This window comes from Lepidochelys olivacea, assembly GCF_965140295.1.
Source record: "Lepidochelys olivacea isolate rLepOli2 genome assembly, chromosome: 1".
Lineage (NCBI taxonomy): Eukaryota > Metazoa > Chordata > Testudines > Cheloniidae > Lepidochelys > Lepidochelys olivacea.
The window spans coordinates 81429806-81449382 of record NC_140411.1 but is presented as its reverse complement, the minus strand read 5'-3'; the positions used below and the strand labels follow the sequence as shown (position 1 = coordinate 81449382).

General features: G+C 40.7%; 1 protein-coding gene across 1 annotated transcript; it reads left to right on the top strand.

Moving 5' to 3' along the window:
• Nucleotides 1-1047: 1047 nt before the first annotated feature.
• COMMD6 (COMM domain containing 6) lies at nucleotides 1048-16313 on the top strand. The gene is made up of 7 exons (XM_084622660.1): nucleotides 1048-1179; nucleotides 4136-4194; nucleotides 4825-4890; nucleotides 5000-5076; nucleotides 5579-5747; nucleotides 9637-9789; nucleotides 12419-16313. The coding sequence occupies exons 1-7, from the start codon at nucleotides 1131-1133 to the stop codon at nucleotides 12467-12469; spliced, it is 624 nt and encodes a 207-aa protein (XP_084478786.1). The 5' UTR covers nucleotides 1048-1130; the 3' UTR covers nucleotides 12470-16313.
• The last annotated feature ends 3264 nt before the right edge of the window (nucleotides 16314-19577 follow it).

The following is a 19577-nucleotide window of genomic DNA, read 5'->3' as shown; positions in this document are numbered from 1 at the left end:
TTTACTAATCAGTTCATTTTCAATATGAACAAATCATCTCAAATTCATTATTTTGAGATCATGGTAATATGGTAATGTTAAAAGCAAACTGCAATTAGAACACCTATAAAACCTGCATCACGAGGAATATCTAATGTCAGATTATTCCATATATTAGACATATGGGTGCGAGGAGATAACCAGGGTTCTGACCAATCTTGGTTTTGGGAATACTGTACTGAATTGGGGTAGGTCTTCCGTATATCCTGTAGGCCAGGCGTGACTGATTTTAAGGGTCCCAAATTCGGTTTGACACTGATGCAGCTTTGTGACACCAACATGCCCGCCGGTGCATCAAACTGCGCTGTGATTTGACTGTGCCACACAGCATCGCGTTGCCACACCAAGACGAAGAAAGTATTCTGCTGCAGGACGGAGCCCGGCGACAGCCCCTACATGCAGCATATGTAGTTAGGTTTCAGAGTTGCAGCCATGTTACTCTGTATTCGCAAAAAGAAAAGGAGTATTTGTGGCACCTTAGAGACTAACCAATTTATTTGAGCATAAGCTTTCGTGAGCTACAGCTCACTTCATCGGATGCAACTAAGTACCTCTCGGATCCCTTTTGATTTAGTGACCGTACCGACTGAAATCTGGAGTCTCATCCAACAGGTTTTAAACGGGGGGGGGGCGGGGGGCAATGCCCTTTCACTCCGGGAACGCCGCCGGAAAGGGAAGACGTCACAGATCAAGGACACAGAGCGGCAGCCCGCGAGGAAGTTCAGGCCACGCGCCGCGCGAGACAGGCCGAGTCAGCGGCTCGCTGAGCTAGACGCACACAAACCGCTGGGGCCGGACAAGCGCCCTCGGCGCCTAGCTCCGCGCGATCGCCTCCGACGGAGTCGCGTGCTTGGCGCCGACCCCACCGCCTGGCGCTTGATTTCAACGCCATAATGAGCAACCAGTGAGAGCTCGGGAGCGGGGCGGCCCAAGGGCCCAGCAGCCAATAAGCGTGAAGTGCGGCGGAAGGTAGCCGACTGATGATTGGACAGCGGAGGGTGGGTCTGTAGTTGCTAACCAATGAGGGTGGCCGCTCGCGGGTGTTGTTAGCGGAAGCAGCCTGACGGGGTCTCCGGGTGGCTGGCGGGAGGATGGCGGCCGGAGCTGCCGTGGTGGGCGCGCCGGCCTTGGAGTCCTTTGGTGAGAGGGCGGGGCTGTGGGGCCCATGGATGGACGGGTGGAGGTGGGGTGTTGGCTAGGAAGAGATTGATGGGGCACGGGGGGGAGGAGTGGGTGAGGCAACAGGGAAGGGGAGCTCAGGGCACGGGGGTGCTATATGGGGGCAATGGAGAGGGAGTTAGGGTGGTACATGGAGGTGGTAGTGGTGGGACACAAGGTGGAGATGGGTCTGGAGTTGCGTGTACACACACACAGACACACACACACGACTATCTCTGAGCTTTGCTGACACCTTAAGAGAGGGCCAAGGCCTGCCGTTATGTGGCTATCACTTCTTGGAAGAAACTGAACATTTTTGGATTCAGGTTTTTAACAGTGAGTCGTTTCAGAATAGCAGCTGGGTTAGTCTGTATCCCCAAAAAGAAAACGAGTACATGTGACACCTTAAAGGCTAACATTTATTAGAGCAGCAGCTTTCATGAGCTACAGCTCACTTCATTGGATGCATGCAGTGGAAAATATAGTGGGGAGATTTATATACACAAGAACATAAAACAATGGGTGTTACCATACAGACTGTAACAAGAGTGACCAGGAAAGGTGATCTATTACCAGCAGGGGAGCAGGGATGGGGGGAAACCTTTTGGAGTGATAATCAAGGTGGGCCATTTCCAGCACTTTACAAGAACAGTAGAAGGGGAAATAAACAAGGGGAAATAGTTTTACTTTGTGTAATGACACATCCACTCCCAGTCTTTATTCAAGCCTAAATTAATTGTATCCAGTTTGCAACTTAATTCCAATTTAGCAATCTCTCCTTGGAGTCTGTTTTTGAAGTTTTTTTTTGTTGAAGAATTGCCACTTTTAGGTCTGTAATCGAGTGACCAAAGAGATTGAAGTGTTCTCCGACTGGTTTTTGAACATTATAATTCCTGATGTCTGATTTGTGTCCATTTATTCTTTTACATAGAGACTGTCCAGTTTGGCCAATGTACATGGCAGAGCGGCATTGCTGGCACATGATGGCATGTATCATATTGGTAGAGGTGCAGGTGAACGAGCCTCTGGTAGTGTGGTTGATGTGATTAGGCCCTATGATGGTGTCCCCTGAATAGATACGTTGACACAGTTGGCAGTGGGCTTTGTTGGAAGGATAGGTTCATGGGTTAGTATTTTTGTTGTGTGGTGTGTGGTTGCTGGTGAGTATTTGCTTCAGGTTGGGGGGCTGTCTGTAAGCAAGGACTGGTCTGTCTCTCGAGATTTGTGAGAGTGATGGGTCATCCTTCAGGATAGGTTGTAGATCCTTGATGATGCGTTGGAGAGGTTTTAGTTGGGTGCTGAAGGTGATGGCTAGTGGCGTTCTGTTATTTTCTTTGTTGGGCCTGGCTTGTAGTACGTAACTTCTGGGTACTCTTCTGGCTCTGTCCATCTGTTTCTTCACTTCAGCAAGTGGGTATTGTAGTTGTAAGATAGAGATCTTGTAGGTGTTTGTCTCTGTCTGAGGGTTTGGAGCAAATGTGGTTGTATCCTGGAGCTTGGCTGTAGACAATGGATCGTGTGGTGTGATCTGGATGAAAGCTAGAGGCATATAGGTAAGTATAGCGGTCAGTAGGTTTCCAGGATAGGGTTTCCATCATAGGGCCTAATCACATCAGCCACACTATCAGAGACTCGTTCACCTGCACATCTACCAATGTGATATATGCCATCATGTGCCAGCAATGCCCCTCTGCCATGTACATTGGCCAAACTGGACAGTCTCTACGTAAAAGAATAAATGTACACAAATCAGATGTCAAGAATTATAATATTCAAAAACCAGTCTGAGAACACTTCAGTCTCTTTGGTCACTCGATTATAGAGCTAAAAGTGGCAATTCTTCAACAAAAAAACAGACTCTAAGGAGAGACTGCTGAATTGGAATTAGGTTGCAAACTGGATACAATTAATTTAGGCTTGAATAAAGACTGGGAGTGGATGTGTCATTACACAAAGTAAAGCTATTTCTCCTTGTTTATTTCCCCTCCTACTGTTCTTGTAAAGTGCTGGAAATGGCCCACCTTGATTATCACTCCAAAAGGTTCCCACCCATCCTAGCTCACCTTTCCTGGTCACTCTTGTTACAAAAAGAAAAGGAGTACTTGTGGCACCTTAGAGACTAACCAATTTATTTGAGCATAAGCTTTCGTGAGCTACAGTTCACTTCATCAGAGGGTAGCTCACGAAAGCTTATGCTCAAATAAATTGGTTAGTCTCTAAGGTGCCACAAGTACTCCTTTTCTTTTTGCGAATACAGACTAACATGGCTGTTACTCTGAAACCTGACTCCTGTTACAGTCTGTATGGTAACACCCATTGTTTCATGTTCTCTGTGTATATAAAATCTCCCCACTATATTTTTCCACTGTATGCATCCAATGAAGTGAGCTGTAGCTCACGAAAGCTTATGCTCTAATAAATTTGTTAGTCTCTAAGGTGCCACAAGTCATCCTTGTCTTTTAACAGTGAGTGTAACTAACCCTTAGAACAACTTATCTGGGGAGGTGATTCTCAGTCACTTGAAGTCTTTCAATTAGGACTGACTTTAAAAAAAAAAAAAAAAAAATGCTGTAGCTCAAATATAAGATATTGACTTAATGTAGAAATACCAGATAATGTTCTGAGAGTTATGCAGGAAGTCAGTCTAGAGATCATAATGGTTCTTTCTGACCTTAAAATCTATGTCTCTATGGATTCAATTGTGATTAATATTTACCTTTAATGTGGTCATTAGGTATTTTTAATAGGTTTAGTTTTTGTTCATGAAGCAGAAATCTGGCAATAAACTCCTGGATCTTGACCAAAGATTTTGTTTAAAATGCAGACACTGTCCGTGTGGAGGGGTTGAGCTGAGAGCCTTCCCATGAGCTGAGAGGATTTTTTTTTTTTTATTTAAGGGCACACAGCTAAATTTTTTTTTTTTTTTTTTTTTTTTTAGATTTTGGTAGTACTGCTGACATTATTAAACTAATACCTAAGGATCTATTTGCTGAGCTAGTAAGTAATATTTCTATATTTAGCTTTTATGCTTTTGTGTATTATAAAATGTTTGAAGTGATGGTTATGTTACTAGCTGTTCGAGTGCAAATTTCCCTGATAGGGTAATAGTAATGTCCCCCACCTTTGCCTTAGTGGACCACATCCTCTAGTGATTAGTGAGACTAAGCCAATTTTGTATTTTTAGAAAATACTGATTTTGCTTTTGAGTAGTACACACTGGAACAGCAAGGCTGGCAAACAATCCCTTTCATGTTTTCTATTAAATCATTGGAAAATGCACCCTTAGTGCTGAATTGTATCACTAGTTGCAGCTGTGTTGTAAGCAGTGCAAAGCAGGTAGGCTAGTGGTTTGAACATTTTTTTTTTTTCCACTCTTGTGGGTTTGATGGTATTTAAATGTAGTTTTAGCAGCAGCCACTGACTTAATACATCCTTTTCCTCTTCACCTAGTATATGTGTAAAGTGGTGTAGCACACTATTTGTATATTGCCACAATAGGCTTCTTCGCTTGGCCACTGTGTATTGAAACCACATGACTCTAGGTGTACACCCTCTGTACAGATATTTTTAAAGCATGATATTTTAATAATTTCACTAGTTATTGTCCATGTAACTTTTTCTTTGTAGTGTGAGCGAATTATTCAGCATCTTCACTGTCAGATCCCAGGTGTAAATACAGTAGAACTATGCCAGGTAAGTTATGATTAGTGGTCATCCAAAAGCAAATCACTTACATTCATTGTATATAACGTCACGTGAATTACAGAATGTTTCTAAGACTTACATTTGTTTGTGTTTCTAGAGATTTCAAACAGCTGGAGTTGAAATGAACGTTGCTGACCTAGCAAAGATAATTAATGTTGTTTCCTTTTTATTCAGGTAAGCCAGAACCCATCCTGCCTATACCTCTTAATTTTATTCTTTCTTTAAAGAATAAAAAAGGGGGGGGCTATAAAAGGTGGAAAGGTATAAATTAAGGCTGAGGAGCCAGAAAATTTTGACTTTGAGTACTTGAGAGGATCTAAAGGGGCTTGCAAACTTGTATTAACTCAATTTTTTAAATTCATAAATCAGAAGCTAATCTGTTTTTCCACTTAGAATATTTATGAATATTAAATAGATGGGGTATACATAAATAAAAGGAAGTTGCTCCCTTGTGGGGACCTTGCATGCAAATTCTTAGCACAGTTTACTTTGGGGGAAATTAAGTAAAATCCTTTGCGAAAAGAGTATGTAGGTTGCATTACACAATTACTATGTAAAATAATATTCATGAACAGAACACTAATGGAAATGTTTGCCTATTTTAAAAAAACCCTGGATTTCTTGAACATCACTCTTACAAAAACCTACAAATTGTTTGTTTTAAATTTATCTACAGCACAGCAGCCAAAAACAACCTCTCTGCAGAAGAACTCTCCACTGGTCTGGGTAATGTAATCAGAATGCTGCCAAAACATGCAGTTCAGGTTATTCGCCATATATGGAAAGAACAGGGCAAATCTATCATTATGTCAGAAGATGCTAGAAATATGGCAACAGTGGGACAGGTAACTAGCTCAGACTTCTGATTCAATCGCATTAACTTTCCAAAAATGCTTACTTCATGGTGGATGCTGCTGCAAAAGTGGCAAACAATATATTTAATGGACTGTTGGATGCCTGCCCATTGTGATTAGACCTGGCTAATACTACTTTCCCCTTAACACTTACAAATACTTAAACATATAGAGCTAGGTGGTTCAATATTTTTCTAACAAGTTTAGAAGACTTCCATTAATACTGCATTTTCATTCTGACAACATAGATTTCTACTTAAAGTTGTATATAGGTTTTATACCTTGAAAGAAGTGACTGGCACTAAACACACTTGGCACTTTTAATTACAAAAAAAAAGTGTGTCTGCTTATTCATACAAGTGACAGTCTGTTCAAACTACGCTTCTCATCGTTGTTAGTGAGTTAAAATGGAGCTTTAATATTTTAACTTCCATGAGTTTAACATTTTACTTAGTGTATAGCACAATAAGGCTCTGACATTCATGTACTTAAGCAAAACATTCTGATGTGAATTCTTACATTAATACTTATGCATGATCTTTATATAAAACTGATACGGTCATGTTATGAACTTTCATGCACAAAAATAAAACAGTAATTCTGCTTCTTTTAATGCATGAATAGATCAAGTTGAGTATTTGAAAAAATTCAACATGTGTTTCTGAAAGTCTAGAGTTAGCTAAGAATACTTCTAGCTCCTAAATCCTTGATGAAGATTACAAAGAATACAACCATAGCAAAAAGGTTTCATATAGGCATTAGTACAGTCTTGTGCCTCTTATCAGGGGCTTAGGAGTGATGTTACCCTGATTTTCTTTATCAATTAAAGATGGGTGGGTAAAATCCTCCTGCCATGAAAAATTGCACTGGCAGCAGAAAAATCTGTTCCTGCTTGTATACTTACAAACAACAACAACAGAGCACTAAGAGCTCACCATAAGCAACCCTTAAGTAGGTTTTGCTCTTGCCCTTCTTTAAGGACTTAATCTTTGATTGTGTGTGTTCATTTAAAAAAAACCCTTAGGATTTAATGCCAGTGCCTTTCAGTCATGTGTATCTGCTAAATTATTGGAGCTTATGTTGTTGAAGAAACATTTCATTGCAACACAATTGTGAAGACCTAGACGTGTCCTTAACCCTTTTTGTTAAGGATCAAAAATAAAATCAGTGAAGCTTGAGTGATACTAGAACCCTGGAGTTGTCAGCAGAACCATGCTTTTGAATATCTGTATCTAATCCTCTTTCAAATAACAATCTGACTTCATAGTAATTGCCTAGCAAGTAACAACAAACAGTTGAAAATGTTTTTTCTTGAATTTGTGTTTATCTACGAAACTTCAGTCAAATCAAACTTCACCAAAATTTGCAATTGTAAATTTATAATTATGACTATTGACGGATGATGATCTCTGCTATGCCAGGAAAAAGCCTGTTGTCTGGGCAAGTGAAATGTAACTGCTTAATGCCAAGCTGGAAACCTGTGCCTAAATCCTGGTTGTATTGACTGGCTGGTAGAGTCTTAAAATGAAAATGGACCCATAAATGCTACTGAACGGTAGAAGAAATGGATGATGTATTTGCCTCTCCCACTGACTTATTGAATTCTCCAGGGCCTCTTTTTTTCCTGAAATTGTGTTCTATATAGTAATTTGAAGCTATGTTTGCATGGCTACAAAGTACTTTAGAACAACAACTTTTTTGGGGGAGGAAGGGGAGCTGCAGTTGAGATCCAGGTTTATTTAAGGCAGTGGCTCTCAACCTTTCTAGACTACCCGTATACCTTTCAGGAGTCAGATTTGTCTTGAGTATCCACAAGTTTCACCTCACAAACTACTTGCTTACAAAATCGGACATAAAAATACAAAAGTGTCACAGCACACTATTACTGAAAAATTGCTTTTTCTCATTTTTAACTATATAAATAAAAAATTGGAATATAAATATTGGGGGTGGGGGGAAGCTCTTCCTGTGAGAGAAGCCTGCATTTGAGTAGTTTAATGTTGGGGGAGCCATAGTGCACCAACAGCCACACAAATCTTGGCAGAAGAGGCACCTGTGTCTTGTGGCAAGGAAGTCCGAGACAACCAGGGGTTTCTCCTCTGTTGCAGCCATTGAGAGGTGATTCTGCTTCATCTGCCTGCTCTGCCATTGAGGTCTTATACTGGGTTGTGTTGAGTTGGGCTGCACTTTGTCTGGTACCTTGCCTTCGACCTTACTGCAAAGAGTGACCCTACTAGAAGTACAGGACTCCCAACAGCATCGGTCTTAGGGTCTTAAGTATACGCAAGCTTCTCCACCATGTCAAGGTGGCAGCCCAAGGAGAAGATTTCTTTACAGTAAACATTGTACTTGTATTTCGGTGTACAGTATATAGAGCAGTATAAACAAGTCGTGTGTGTGAAATTTTAGTTTTGTATTGACTTGCTACTGCTTTTTATGTAGCCTGTTGTAAAACTAAGAAAATATTTAGATGAGTTGATGTACCCCCTGGAAGACCTCTGTGTACCTCTGGTTGAGAACCACTGATTTAAGGGGTCAGGATAGAGAAGAATTTAGTCTTGTTTAGAGCATCTAGTAGGTGACCCTTTATGATCCAACATTTCTTAACGTTATATTCCATTTTCTGCAGTTTTAGCTATAGTTTAATAGATATTTGAGGCCAGTGATGTCTCAACTGGAGGTACATGTATCCTTGGGAGTATGCAGACATCTTCCAGAGGGTACATCAACTCATCTAAATATTTGCCTAGTTTTACAACACGCTACATAAAAAGCACTAGCAAGTCAGTGCAAACTAAAATTTCTTCCTGCAATGACTTGTTTATATTGCTCTGTATACTATATACTGAAATGTAAGTACAATATTTATATTCAATGAATTTTATTATATGGTAAAAGTGAGAAAGTAAGCATTTTTTCCTGTAATAGTGTGCTGTGACACCTTTGTCTGATTTTTTCTAAGCAGGTAGTCTTTTTTTCTTTTTAAGTGAGGTGAAACTCGGGGGTACACGAGACAAATCAATCTCCCAAAAGGGGTACATTAGTATGGAAAGGTTAAGAACCACTGCTTTAGGCCACAAGGAATTGTTAGTCTGACCTCCAGCAATAAACAGACCACAGAATTTTACTCAATAGCTCCTACATCAAGCCCACAGCTTCTGGGTGAGCTAGAGGATGGTGGGCTAATGTATTACTGATAAGGCTGCAAGTTAGTCATGGATTCTGTGACTTTTGAACAGCTCAGGTGGCCCTCAGGCCAGCCACTGCTGGGGCAGCATCGGCCACCACCTCCCACCAACAGCAGCAGCAGTTTAGGTGTGGGAGGGGACTCAGGGCTGGGTGTTAGTGTGCAGGAGGGGGTGAGGGCTCTGGGCAGGTAGGGGGGTGTGAGCTCCCTGGAGCTGGCAACACCTCTCAGGAGGAGTGGCCTGGCAGCTCTGTGCACCGCCTGCAGGCACTGCCCCCGCTGCTCCCATTGGCCACAGTTCCCGGCCAATGGGAGCTGCAGAACCGGCACTCGGGGCGGAGGCAGCGCACAGAGCTGCCTGGCTCTGCCTAGGAGCTGAGGGAGTCTGGTGTTGCTGCTTCCAGGTAAGAAGCTTGCCAGCCCCACCAACTGCGCCCCCCACCCCACCCCAGCCAGTGTCCTGGGACACACACTGCACACCTCCTCCTCTCTTCTCCCCCCCCCCTTTACAAATTTTTTTGTCAGGGGTATATAGTACAAGTCATAGACAGGTCACTGGCCGTGAATTTTTGTTTACTGTCCATGACTTTTACCCATCACTAAACATAGCCTTAATTACTGATAGTATAGTTGAGTGTCAGTAGGCTTGATTGGAAGTGTTCAAAAACGGTTTGGTTGCTCTCTTTTCTTCAGATTATAGATATTCAGTGGAAACTGGGAATGGCAGTGAGCTCTGACAGCTGCAGGTCTCTTAAGTATCCTTACGTTACAATGACACTAAAAGTGGCAGAGCCGTCGGGCCAGATAATGAGCAGGTCTTTTGAAATGACAATCCCACAGTTCCAGGTTTGTAATCCAGTTTCATACAAGTGTTACCTCTCAAAAAGAGTTGCATACAACAGTACTTTCTTAATAGATATGCAAATGTTTACATCTACGAAAGCACATTTGAGACATTTAATTACATATGTGGTAATGGAAAGATGAGACATCTACATATGGTTCAGATTAAAAATCTATTTGCTTAAGCAACTGAACCCAAACATTGTTAATTTAATAAGAACTCTGACTTAAGAATTCCAAGTTTAAAATTGCTTTGCCCTTATCAAAACTATCCTGTTTCAATGAGTAAAATTGTAACCAAAGGCTACTAGATCTTAGTATGTTAACTCGCTTGATGATCTGTCTAGTTTGCTACCCAGCTGCCTGTCCTGCAATCACTGAGTGTGTTTGAAGCTCAAGAGGTCTGTGGGACCACTCCAGCCTTAAAAACTAAAATTTGAATTAAAGCCTGAAACCAAACTTCCAGGAAAAAAAATCCTTAATGCTTAGAGCAGGGGTTCCTGAACTTGGTTCGTGGCTTGTTCAGGGTAAGCCCCTGGCAGGCGGTGAGACACTTTGTACCTGTGGATGCTCAGGTAACCAGCTGCTCGCAGCTCCCAGTGGCCGTGGTTCTTCGTTCCCGGCCAATGGGAGCTGCGGGAAGTGGCGTGGGGTGGGCCACCGCTTCCCGTAGCTCCCATTGGCCGGTCACTGGGAGCCGCAAGTAGCTGTACCTGCAGACGCTTAGGTAAACAAAGCGTCTCACGGCCCGTCAGGGGCTTGCCCTGAACCAAGTTTGGGAACCCCTGACTTAGAGCAATAGCCGGTGCCAGAAGTCAGATTGCTGGGAGTTTGGAGGGTTCTGTGAGATCATGTGAAATGGCCAGGGTCAAATGGGTAAGGAGCTAATGTATGATAAATCCTTAACTTTAAAAATTGTTTTGCATTTCTTTAGTCTTGGGCCTAATAAGAGCTTTCTGGGTTCTTTTATGGTACTTAAAGAGGCAGAGGGCTAGCTGCTCTTTCAGAGAGTTTAATCTGGTGAGACGGTCCCAAATTTAAACATAACTGATTTGTACATATTCCTCATGAAGTGGAATTGTCAATTTAAAAAAAAAAATTTGTGCAACTCTCTTAGCTTCTTCAAAATAAACACGAATCTCCAAATCACTTGAATCATCATAGCTGAATGTACACTAACTTTTGGAACCATTTCTGACTATATAGTTAAACAGCAGCTGCTAATTAAGTCTCTGCTGCTGCTGCTCTCCCTTCCCCACACAATAAACGTGGAGAGGTGAAAGTAGACTACCAATAGGTTGAGCTTGCTGGAAGAGACTTCCTAATGCTGAACAGAGCGACCTCCCAGTGTGATTATATAGCTTATATTTTACAGGCTTACATTTATAAAAGTAAACACGCACAAATCACTAGGAACAATGCCATTTAAAAAATAGCACTTCACTCTGAGGTAGGAGGATGTTACTAGTGCTATAAATGAAAAAAAATCCAAGGGGAGGGGGTGTTTACTTTGTGTAGTTGGTTTCACTGTGGTCTCCCATATAATCAGGTAGTCAGTCACATTCTCTTTCTTGATTTGTGTGAGTCTTTCATGCAACAACCAAGTAACAGAGTAGTAAAAAAATATGGCTGCAAAGCCACAAAAATTGGCTGGGGTTCTCTGGGGAGGTGTAATACCTGAAACATTGTTTTTAAATGACTAGTCGTCAAGTTGATTCTATTCCTCTAAGGCTGAAAAATCTTGGCTCTTCATATAAAATGTTGTACGCTCCTTTTTGCTAGCATTTGTGGACCTACTGTAACAGCCATTAAAGGAAGGTTTTATTTTGGTTTATTGGTGGATTCCCTCCCCCCTGAAATGTTCCAGCTCTGGTGCCCCACTGTGTTCTTCTATTGCCATATCTTCTGTTCAGTCACAGCATACCTGCACCCCAGTACAATTTTACTATTCTCCTCCTTCCTCCCCCCCACCCCACTGCAATCTTATCATAGTGGTCCTTAATTCCTTTGCCTATAGCTGAAAACCTGGGTGGTGGTGAGAGCTTTTGTTTAGCTATCAGTTCAGTTATATTAAAGGGTCATTACATCTCCTTTGTTTTTAAACTAAACTTCTACAAGGCTAACTATCAATAAATCCCTTTAGTGAAAAATGTATTAAAAAGGCAAGGGATGACTGGTGATTTTTCTGAATCTAGATCTGCTCGAGTCTCAACTCTGTAGATTGGAAACTATTTAATATATTGCTGTTCAATTGCTATGTGAAAGGGACACTGTAAACTGAATATCGAGGTTATTTCAAACTGGGAATAAAAATACTTTCAGGTATTACTCCTATCAATTTCTGTGGTCTTACAACCACATTTTCCCACTTCTAAAACATTTTTTTTCTCTCCTGTTTCCAAAGGCATAAGACAAAACCACACAAATATGGCATCAGACTATAATGAAAGTGACTTTACACAAAGTGCTGACTAATGCATAAAGCAAACTGGAATAAAGTTCTCATATTTTAGATACTATAATCTTGGGTGCTACTTGTAAACATAGGGAAAAAATTCCAACAAGAAGCTGTTGGCTTTAACTACAATGCAAATTGTTAAAGTGCAGTTTAATATTGCTTCTTCTTTTTCAGGACTTCTTCAGACATTTCAAGGAAATGGCAGCTGTTCTTGAAACAGTTTGAGCAAAACTGTTTAAATACTTAAAAGACACACTTTACTTGATCCAAATAAGCCTTCCTATCTTGCACAAGTAATTAAGTGTCAATGTTTAAGTAAGGTATGTATTCTCATGGTCCTGTCAAGAATATTTTTCAATATCTTCCTCTTTTTTTGGATCACACTGAAAGCTTTTTTTATTTATGTAACTTTTTGTTCTAAATATATGAAAGAACAAACTCTTGCAAGGTGGTAATCCGAGTAAAAGTGTATTTAGCTCTATTCAGGCAGAACATTGTGACATATCCTTAGCTATGTAACAACCTCAGACTTTTCCTACTGTTCAACAGCAGAAGCTACATACTGTATATAAACTCGGCCATGTGGAAACACCCATGAAAATGCTAACTGAGGAGACTACTGGAAGAAGTGTAAACCCTATGTTTACACTTTTCTCTATAAAATCAATGATGCCATTGGTGTGCACATGGAATCAATTATATCATTATCTACGTAGAGTACATAAAATTACAGTCAGCAAGCATATTGTTAGCCATGAGTAGTGTCATCAAACTGATAAATTCCAGTTGTATCAAGTAGGTTAGAAGCCTGATTTTTACTCCCTTTTGTTAATTATTGGAGAACATCTTCATCATTCTATTAATAAAAGAGTAGTATCACTGAAATATTTCCATAAATCTGGATTTACCGTCTCTTATTGTAGGAAAATATCTCTAGTAACAGAGTCTAAAATCTTAGTTCTGTGCAGGGAAGTTAACATTGACTAAGCAGAACTTATAGGTAAGTTTACATTTAAAAAAAGTGAATGTGTGTTAAATATGTTTGCAGCACATAAATACAGTTGATAGCACATTATTTTGTTGCTCATGTATGTTCTGTAGTAAATTCAACTTTAAACTTGTGGCATGTACTTACTATTCTGATCAGCAGATTTTGTTTCCTAATTAAACTGGAAGCTTGATGCAGTTGCATCACTTGGTCTTCTGAACTGGAAATTTCAAGTCAAGAAATGGAAACTTAAGGTCAGCCTCAACTAAACAAATCACATGCGACATTATTAAGAGTCCGACAGACTCTTTGAGCTGCAGTACTCTTTCTGGTAGGAGTCCACAGGACTGCATTGCTGTCTGTCCAGAGACTAGTTGTCCTGGTCAGTCAGCAGTAAGATTCTGACTTAGTGGCCATCTGTGATCAAGAATGAGGGTAACTTCAAATATGGAATAATCCAGCTTTCCATTTTGGAACGTCTTCATATAAACAGAATAATTTAAAATGGAAGATTACAACTAAATGGAATTAGACATACGGAAAACAAAATATTCTGATATGTAATGAGAATGCTGCAGGTATTCAAATCAGATCATGCTTTGCTTGTGCAATGGAGCAAATAAGTCCTGTATGAAAACCGAATGGGTGAGGGTTACCGGACTGAGGCTTAGTCTTGATAATAAGACCAGATGAAAATAGGCTGAAAGCAATGGGGAAAAAATTGGCAACAGTCATGTATGTGCTACTGAAAGAGGGGTTGCATCCACCATTTGACCTAGTTTCACAATATTGAAGGTGGTTGGAACAAGAGCTGCTTTTAAAAGATCAAGTAGCAGTGCCAAAAGGTGGTTTTTTTTGTTTTTTAAATCTAGAAGTGGCTAGAAGAGTTCAAGCTCTTCTTCTGATGCAGCTTTTGCTATCATCATCCTTTCCTTTTGTCACCTCAGGACCATATGATTGTAATGCAGTCCATGTTGTGGGTACACTCTGGAACCATTCAAACTCAAGGTTGTGCAGAGTGTGTCTGCTCCTTTGAGCATAGTGCAGGGAGCACAGCACCAATACTCAGAGTTGCACTGGATTCCAGATGAACTGCAAGGTGATGGGTTTAACCTTTCAAACTAAATAGTTTGGGACCTGGAACCTTACTTGAGAGACTATCTGTGCAGTTCAGATCAGTAGGCATGTGCAAGTGGCACTTAATTGATCTGAAAATGAGAGGCGGCTGCTTGCAGAATATTCTCTGGGAGAGGGCCTGGCCTCTAGAATGTACTTCCTTCCTCATTCTTCCAGAGCCTGGGTTTGTCAGCCTGGGCATACCCCAAAGTCCACTTTTTATGAGCCTTCAGGGAGATGGTTGGTACAGAGTCTCATCACATGGTCAGTTGAAGGATTTCTAGAAGAGTTTACATTGGTGTTTGTAATTGAAGCCTATTGTTTTGTGTTTTAGGTGACTGCATTTAAGAGTTTTGGGGTCCGTTGTTAAACATGTGCATAGGTGACAAAAGTAAAATAAAAACAAGTAACCAGATGAACCACAAATTTTGGGGTGACACTTGATACTTAAATTGCTGTTACAGACTCTAGTCAGACTTTGTGTAGCTGATAATGTTTGTGCTGATATTGGAACATGAGTGGAGAAAAGATGCTTTGGTTATTGATGCCTTTTTGTCCAGCAACATTAAACTAGCATTAATAGCAGCTTCTCCAAGTGAAGACTGGCAGACCTGTGCAGTTGGAGCAATTTGCAGTAACCCTATTCCCAGTAGAGACGGGGAAATGTTCGTACCATTATACAAGGCACTGGTGAAACATTGGGAATACCATGTGCAATTCTGGTCTCCTATCTTTAAGGAAGAGATGAGTTCAAACTGGAAGAGGTACAGAGAAGGGCTACTAGGATGATCAGAGGAATGGAAAATCTGCTTTATCAGAGGAGACTCAGAGCTTGGCTTGTTTAGCTTAACCAAAAGAAGGCTGAGGGGAGATATGATTGCTCTAAGTATATTGCAGGGGTCAGTACCAGGGAGGGAGAGGAGTTATTTCAGTTAAGCACAAGAACAAATGCATATCAACTGGCCAACAACTTTAGGCTCAAAATTAGGCGAAGGTTTCTAACCATCACTGGAGTAAAGTTCTGGAATAGCCTTCCAAGAGGAGCAGTGGGGGCAAAAAACTTAACAGGCTTCAAGGCTGAGCTTGATAAGTTTATGGAGGGGATGGTATGATAGGATTGCCTGCAATGGCATGTGGCCCATTTTGCCAGTAGCAAAAATCCCCAACAGCTGGATTTGGGACACTAGAAGGGGGGGGCTCCCAGTTATTACAGGGAATTCTTTCCCAGGTATCTGACTGGTGGGTCTTGCCCACAAATGCAGGGTCTAATTGATTGCCATATTTGCAGTTGGAAAGGAATTTCCCCCTGGGTCAGATTGACACAGACCCTGGTGTTTTTTCACCTTCCTCTGCAGCATGGGCCACTTACAGTTTTAAACTAGTGTAAATGGTGAATTCTCTATAACTTGAAGTGTTTAAACCATGATTTGAGGACTTCAGAAACTCAGCCTTAGTTGAGGGGTTATATTTCAGGAGTTGGTGGGTGAAGTTCTATGTTCTGCAGTGTGCAGGTCAGAATAGATCATGATTTGTCCCTTGTGGCCTTAAAGTCAGAGTCTAAAACTGTCACATTATGGCAACCTGAGACAATAATGCCAGAAACATTAATGAATACTTTGTGAAACATCCCTGCATGCCAGGATATTGAAATTTGTTAGAAGAACCCCAGAAGCCTGTGTCTGGTATGACTGTTCTGATAAATCTCAGTGAACACCTTTTTGATTTATATTGTTTTAAATAGATGGTGACTGAGAGTTGGCTGTTGAGGTAAATCTCAGATGTTTTATTCAGTCATCTGTAAGAATTACAGCATTAAACAATGGAGCAATTAAATACTCAAATTGTTTTAGAAATTGAATTGTGTGGAATAGTGATACTGGCAAGTTAGACAAAAGCAACTTTTTACTGTTGTGCCTGTGTAGAACCAGATTTGTAGCAGAATAAAGAATCACATCTTGTCTTTAATATTACTTTCCATTTTAATACAGATTTCTATACCATGCATTTTTGTATGTTTACAAACTAAGTTATTAAATATTTGGACAACAAATTTAAAAGTGGTCTATATTCATGACCGTGCTTATTTGTTGCATGAAAGTCTATCTTGACTTCCTTGAGCACACAAACACCTTTTTTTAATAAAACAAAAGACAGGTAGTCTAACTAAACTTCTCTCCAAACTGAATTAGATAAAACTTGCCAAATTCTTCCATCTATTTATCTTGCTTATCACACACAAATGAGTAGGGAAATAGAGGAATTCAAAGCTAAATTCCAAAGACTACAAGGATTATTTACACCACTGAGAAATATGTTGGAAATGCACTATATGAGCTTGGAAAATGATATAGGCACAGACTCCCTGGATGCTTTGGGGCTGGAGCACCCATGGGGGGGAAAAATAGTGGCTGCTCCGCACCTACCAGCAGTGCCCCCAACCAGCTCCCTCTCCCCCTGTACCTCCCACCCCCCAGTGGGCCTCACCCATCAGCTCCTCCTCCTCCCTCTAGGTGCCTCACACTGACTGTGATCAGTTGTTCAGGGGTGTTCAAGAAGTGCTAGAGGAATAGGAGTGGGGGGCAGAAAGGTGGGGGTGGGTGGGAAGAGGCAAGAGCTTGGAGCAAAGCAGGAGTCAAGCACTCCCCGCAGCAACTAAAAGACAGCACCTCTGGAAAAGGGAGAGGCATAAGAGACTGAAATTAGCAGGGTCTGTATTTAAAGATTTTTATTTTTTTTAATTTGAACTGAATAAAAGACCACATTAGCATTGCTCAGTTCTTGTCTGACTTTAACATTTTATAAGGGAGGGCAGGGAATATCAGTCTTATGCAAGGAACTGTACTTAAAGAAATGTGGTTGGGTGGAGGAAGAGAAATGTGGCTGTTAAAGTAAACCAGTGTTCTGTCTTCACAGCACTACTACACTTGCAAACTCTTACTGGACAATGAGGATGTCTTCTCCAAAGAGCATCTGCATTAAGGCCTAGATTACCCTTCTGACCACTTGCTCCTGGGCATGTCCCAGTTTCATCCAGATCATGGCCAAAGCAAAAACATGGCTCCATTTAGTCTTAGTCAAGGTCCCCAAAATGGCATTGCCTTTCTTTCTTTCTAAATTGCATTCTGAACAGATAGTTATGTGTCTGAAATAGCTCCTGGCCTTTTTAGCTTTCCTCTTTCCACGTTTCTCCTGCTGTTTTGAATGACTTCTGGATTATTTTTCTTCAGAAATATTAGCTTGTATTTTATTTTCCAAGCTTGATAAACTTTTCTGCTCATATTTTCTAACCATTCTAGCTCTCTTTAATTTCTCCTTCCTGACGCAAATATGAAGGGCAGTTTCTAATCTTTTGCATAGGAGTGCAGAGTTCTTCTACTTAGCTACTATAACTAGTTTAGGGGGCCCAGATTCATAAAGGTACTTTGCTTATGAAGAGAGGGAATTTAAACTGGGATCTGCCGTGCTTTAATTACTAGATTGTGGGATATTCTGATGTGGGTCCCTCTGTTTCTCCTATTGAAGTTGTTCTATTTCAGTTAAGTCATTTAATAATTAAATAGTCAGGCTACAGAGAGTGAGAATCACTCTACAGTTCAGCAGTTAAAGCACTTACCTGAGCTGTGGCAATTCCTGTTCAAATCCCTTCTCAGGCAGAGGAGTGACTTGAACTGTGGGTCTCCCACATCCCAGGTGAGTACCCTAACCACTGCTCTAAAGGTTATAAAAGAGGTTCTGCTCTCCCTGACCATTTTATATGGAGATAAAGGTCTGCCTAATTCATTGCAAGAAATACCCTAGGTGCCTAAAAGAAAAGGAGTACTAGTGGCACCTTAGATATATAGGGGTATGTGTGTGTGTGTATATATATATTTTTATATATATATATATATATAACACCAATTTATTTGAGTATAAGGTGCCTAAGCTTATATATATATAGGTATAAAATAACCAATTTATTTGAGCATAAGGTGCCTAAGCTGTTTGTCTCCAGGAGAGGAGTTCCTGGATGTGGATGGCTAGCAAAGATAGGCATCTCCCTACAGCACAGATTTAAGCACTGATCTTCATGAGAGGGGTGGGTCTTAGGACACACCCCCTGTCATTGGCATCTCCCATTGACTAGTTTAGGCAGCTCCCTGCCTCCTATGCTGGCCTTTTTGGATTATAGTCTAAAATGTGTCTCTCCCTATTCATTCTATAGGGAGCCTGGGCACTTAACTCAGGCTTTGTGGATCACATTGTTCCAGTGATTTTTCTAGACATGTAAAAGTCAGGTGTTGTGCTCAGCATCATGATGCCTACATCCCTTTGTGAAGCTGGGCCTAGAACCCTCTATAAAGATGCTGAGTAATTACAGCTGACTCCTGGTAGTAGGTGGGGCTTGTTAGCTCTATCCAGGCTACCAAAGTTGTTAGAATGGCCCTTTCTGGGGCACAGAGAAGATCCTAAGGCTTATTCTTGTACTGCTCTGCTCCTCTCCACAACTCTGCCTGTTATTACCTTTTATTTACAGTCCTTCAGCCATTTTCAATCCATGTGGTAATGTGTGTCCTAATCAATTTGATTTAATTTTGAGTCAAATGTCATGAGATCTACCACATACTTTACTAAAAGCAAAATACGTGAAATCTGTGCTGCCACCACACACTCTCTTAAATTAAAAAAAGCAATTGTGTCTGGGAAGACTTGTTCTTAAGGAAGCTAAGCTACTTTTAGTATTTTTGACTCTAATCATATAGAAATTCAGATTTTTATCATGTTTTAAGTATGTTTCATGTTACTTTGAGGGATTGAGAGAAAACTTTGTGGAGGGTAACGACTTGGATCACTTTCTCTCCTCAGAAGATTCACACCACTTCCTCTTCAGTCTTTTGAAAAATCCTTTGTTCTCCAGGACTTTTTAAAAAATAGTCAGTGGTTCAATTAGGCTATTAGCTAATGAGCTTAATCCTGGATGTGTGTTCTCTGGATCCACTGGTTTTCATTCCCTTACCTGTTCCTTATCAAAATTTTATGTTTTGGAAGTTCCTACTTCCTAATTGTCAATCTTCCCTTATTTTTCTTGTTAAAGACACTTTTTAAAAGAAACTACCTCTGAATTCCTTCCCCTCCCCCTTTTTAATGAGTCGTCTTACTGTCCAGTTCTACATTCCCTCCTTAAATTACAGTAGGTAAGATTTTCAAAAATGGGTGTCTAAATCTTTATTTCGGCATGTAAGCAAGAGG